At 40.3% G+C, this 3891-nt stretch overlaps 1 protein-coding gene across 1 annotated transcript; it reads left to right on the forward strand.

Moving 5' to 3' along the window:
• The first annotated feature begins 625 nt into the window (after positions 1-625).
• LOC139384978 (DNA replication complex GINS protein PSF2-like) lies at positions 626-3689 on the forward strand. Its single transcript, XM_071129936.1, has 5 exons — positions 626-942; positions 1272-1386; positions 1547-1646; positions 1783-1909; positions 2207-3689. Exons 1-5 carry the CDS (start codon positions 853-855, stop codon positions 2336-2338), a joined length of 564 nt encoding a protein of 187 aa, XP_070986037.1. The 5' UTR covers positions 626-852; the 3' UTR covers positions 2339-3689.
• The last annotated feature ends 202 nt before the right edge of the window (positions 3690-3891 follow it).

Consider the following 3891-nt stretch of genomic DNA (forward strand, 5'->3'; position numbering starts at 1 on the left):
GGGCAGCTGTGAGGAGGAAGGTTTATTATCAAGGTCTTTAACCATTTTCCAGAACTTCTTGGGGTTAGACCCACAGAGAGAGAACTGCTCCTTAAAGTAACTAACTTTGGCCTTCCGGATAGCCTGAGTGGACTTATTTCTCATTTGCCTGAACGAGAGCTAGTCAGCCTGATTATAACATTGACATTATTGTTAACAGCATTAAAAATAATGATGACTAAATAGTTATCATGGAAATAACAGTTATAAATAACAAAACATTATTTTTAATGGTACTATTAATAATACTAGTAATATTAATATGAATAATAATATAATTATAATAATCAACTTTAGAAAACACCTTTAAATCCCATTGTTAATTACCCCATTCCTATTGAACACTGTTCAGTACGTTTTTCTTTTTCGACATATCTCCGCCACACCTTAATTTCTTAGCTTTCCAGCCGGAACGAATAGCGGGTTGAATAGAATCAAGGTCAGCATACACATAGATAGAAAAGTGCATAAAAAGGGAATTAGCCTACGTTCCATTTACGCACGCTTAACTCGGGTCGGAATCGACCCCATATTAAACCATCTAATTATTTCAGGTGGCTACATGAAGTGTTGTTTCTCTCTGCAGGTCTTTCTCTACGGTCTCTGGCCATGTTGTGCGTCTGTGCCTCTAGTGTGGGTAAATACTGCCACCCAGTGACGATTGTATGCAATTGACTGATTTGGAGAGGAGGCGGGACTTCCGTGTTTGCTGTGACACTACTCTGAATATTTCGCGGGAACTTGCGAAAGCGTCGATAGGCACTGTTGCTGCGGAGATAACGTTACACGTAAAACGATAAAAGTACGGTTATAATGGACCCTTCTGAGGTCGAATTCCTTGCCGAGAAGGAGGTAGTGAAGATAATCCCCAATTTCAGTCTTGACAAAATCTACTTGATCGGGGTGAGTTGGTTAATTAACGTCTTTAGCATAGCTAACCAGTTTCTTGTTTAGTTACGACGTTAGCCTAGCTAGCTATTTTTCTGGCCTGATCACGGATGTTGTTTAATAACTAGCTAATTCGTAACTACTAGCTAGCCAAATTAATACAGCCCACAGTAATTTACTAGTCATCTAACTAGACTCCATCTAACTAGACTAACTAGACTCCAGACTCCCATGTTTTTATGCCAGATCCATGGGGATGGCACATGGCTAACTAGCTAACGCGTTACTGACACTGTAAGTTTGTTTACATTCTGTATGACTCAGAAGTGGATTTCTGTCTCCAGGGTGATCTTGGTCCTTTTAACCCAGGGCTACCTGTCGACGTGCCTGTGTGGCTGGCCCTCAATCTGAAACAGAGGCAGAAATGCAGGATAGTGCCACCAGAGTGGATGGATGTAGGTAAGTTAAGGAGACAGGTGTCTCTCAGAGGGTTTATCATAGTCCTGGTTAAATATCAATATGTATAAATGATGTATGTTAATATATTCTCTACAAAGATGGTGCCTCTACGTAAACCATTGTCAGAGCTGAACTTCTTTCCTTTTTCATCTGTGTACAGAGAAACTGGAGGAGATAAGAGAGCTAGAGAGGAAGGAAGACACATTTACCCCTGTCCCCAGTCCATACTACATGGAGCTGACCAAGCTGCTACTCAACCAGTTAGTATCATCCTACGCTTCCTAACTTTAAGCTTGGATACATTGTCTTAGTTTGGATATAGCTATTGATTTTATAATTTGACTGGAATTGGAAGGTGTTTTCAAGCTGTTATCATATATCCCCGTTTCTCTGCAGTGCATCTGATAACATACCCAAAGCGGATGAGATCCGTACACTGGTGAAGGACATCTGGGACACGCGTATCGCCAAGCTCCGCCTCTCTGCTGACAGCTTCATCAGCCAGCAGGAAGCACACGCCAAGGTATCAATCAATCACTGAGGAAGTTCGATTATAACCGGGGGGCACCGGGTTATAGCCGGTCATGTGACCGGAAAAACCGACAAGGGCAGACCTCCCTGCTCAAATGGAACAGTAGTCAGCGCCACCGGGTCATATTGTCAACAAGGCAACAAGATAGACGTGGCATTAATAAGATGATAGAAGTAAAGTATAGTTAGATGAATGCATCTGTCTATGAACTTTGTGTAGAAACATTATTTCTTCCCTTATTTACATTCTCCTCTCTTTTCATCTCCCTCTCCATCTTTCCCTCTCCAGCTGGACAACCTAACTCTGATGGAGATTAACACGACGCGGTCGTTCCTGCTGGACACTCTCAACTGCATGTATAAGCTGCGCTCCAACTTGCAGCCTGGCTCCAGTGGGGGCAAAGCCCAGGACCACCAATGATCTGTATTTACGGACGAGACCTGCGCCGCAGCCTCTCCTTCTCCTAAGCAAGATGGAGCAGACTTAGGCCCAGCTTTAATAAGCATTTGCACCAGCTGCAAAGTAAAATCAAACCTGTAATACGGAGAACGTGGACGGAATCATGGAATCCAGACATTAAATCAGAATTCAACAAAATTCTAAAATGCATTGAACTTAGTAGGGAATCTTATTGAACATTAATTAGCCCAAGTTTATCATAAAGCATGAACAGAATGCATCAGTGATTTGTATTTCCTGCTACTTTCTGAAGAGTACATTTCTGATGTGGTTTAATCATTCTTGTGGACTTTTCTATTAAAAAAAGTGTTGTTTTTTTGCGTGAAAACCTGGAAAACAAAATGGAAATTTAGAAAAAAATCTAATTGACTCACGCAGAAAGTAAAACAAATGTATATTACTATAAATGTCATGCTTAATAGAGGTAGCAGTGATGGTTTAGCGATAGATACCTTGTGTAACAGGTTTCTAGCCTTGTATGATTCTGAATAGACCGGTAAGTCTAGTTTGAGGAAGAAGAACTACATGATGTTATGGATGGAGGGCTGCAGGCCTACATTGGGAAATCAGCATGTTATAACATGTAATGTTTCAGTATGTGTAATTAAAATATCTATATATTTTTGTTAAGTGTGTGTTGTGATAAAGTACATCCCCTTATGTTAGGCCAGGGGACACCTCATAACCCTGATTTCTACATGTATGCCCCTCTGGATACATAAGACAGTTGGCATGTACACACTCTTTATGTGTATTCTGACCTTGAATTTAAGCTTGAGAATAGCATGCTAATCATACCGCTATTGGTTTGGGGTGGCGATTAAAGAAATGGAGGTGTGTCTACAGAGACTTTGTATTCTACACTGTTTTTAACTTAATACCATCCTACCATGATAAAACTAACAAGACCTAGCAACCTGTCGGTTTCCAATAGAAATAATACCATCCTCCATGCACTGCAATTTACAGATTGATAAGATCTAAATGAGTAAGCCGTTTGGATAATGGGACTGTAGTTAGAAATTACAATTGTTTTAGATCTATTTGACCTTATAATTGCTGGAAACAAAATGTGAAACCAGTCATCTGGCAGAAAACTGAAGCATATCAGCTTTTACAGTTAAGTTTATTAAAGTTGAGCTGACAGCCAATTTGCACTGTTTCGCTATGGCTGTAGACATGAATCTAGCAAAATGTTATTCATCTAGCTATGACCTTAGGCTTTCACCTGGAATTGTTTATGTCTGAGGGGAAAAAAAACACTTTTCAACCCATAAGATCTACAGTATAATAAAACAGATAGAAATAAAAATGGGGAATTAAGTATTTCTGTCTGTAATAAAGCCCCTTTGTGCTGAAAAAAATTCTGGTTGGCTGGGCCTGGCTGCCAAGTGGGTGGGCCTATGCCCTCCAAGGCCCACCCATGGCTGCACCCCTACCCAATCATGTGAAATCCATAGATTAGGGCCTAATTTATATGTTTCAATATGACTTATATGACTTATCTCCTTATA

Source organism: Oncorhynchus clarkii, chromosome 26 (genome assembly GCF_045791955.1).
Source record: "Oncorhynchus clarkii lewisi isolate Uvic-CL-2024 chromosome 26, UVic_Ocla_1.0, whole genome shotgun sequence".
In the NCBI taxonomy this organism is placed as follows: Eukaryota; Metazoa; Chordata; class Actinopteri; order Salmoniformes; family Salmonidae; genus Oncorhynchus; species Oncorhynchus clarkii.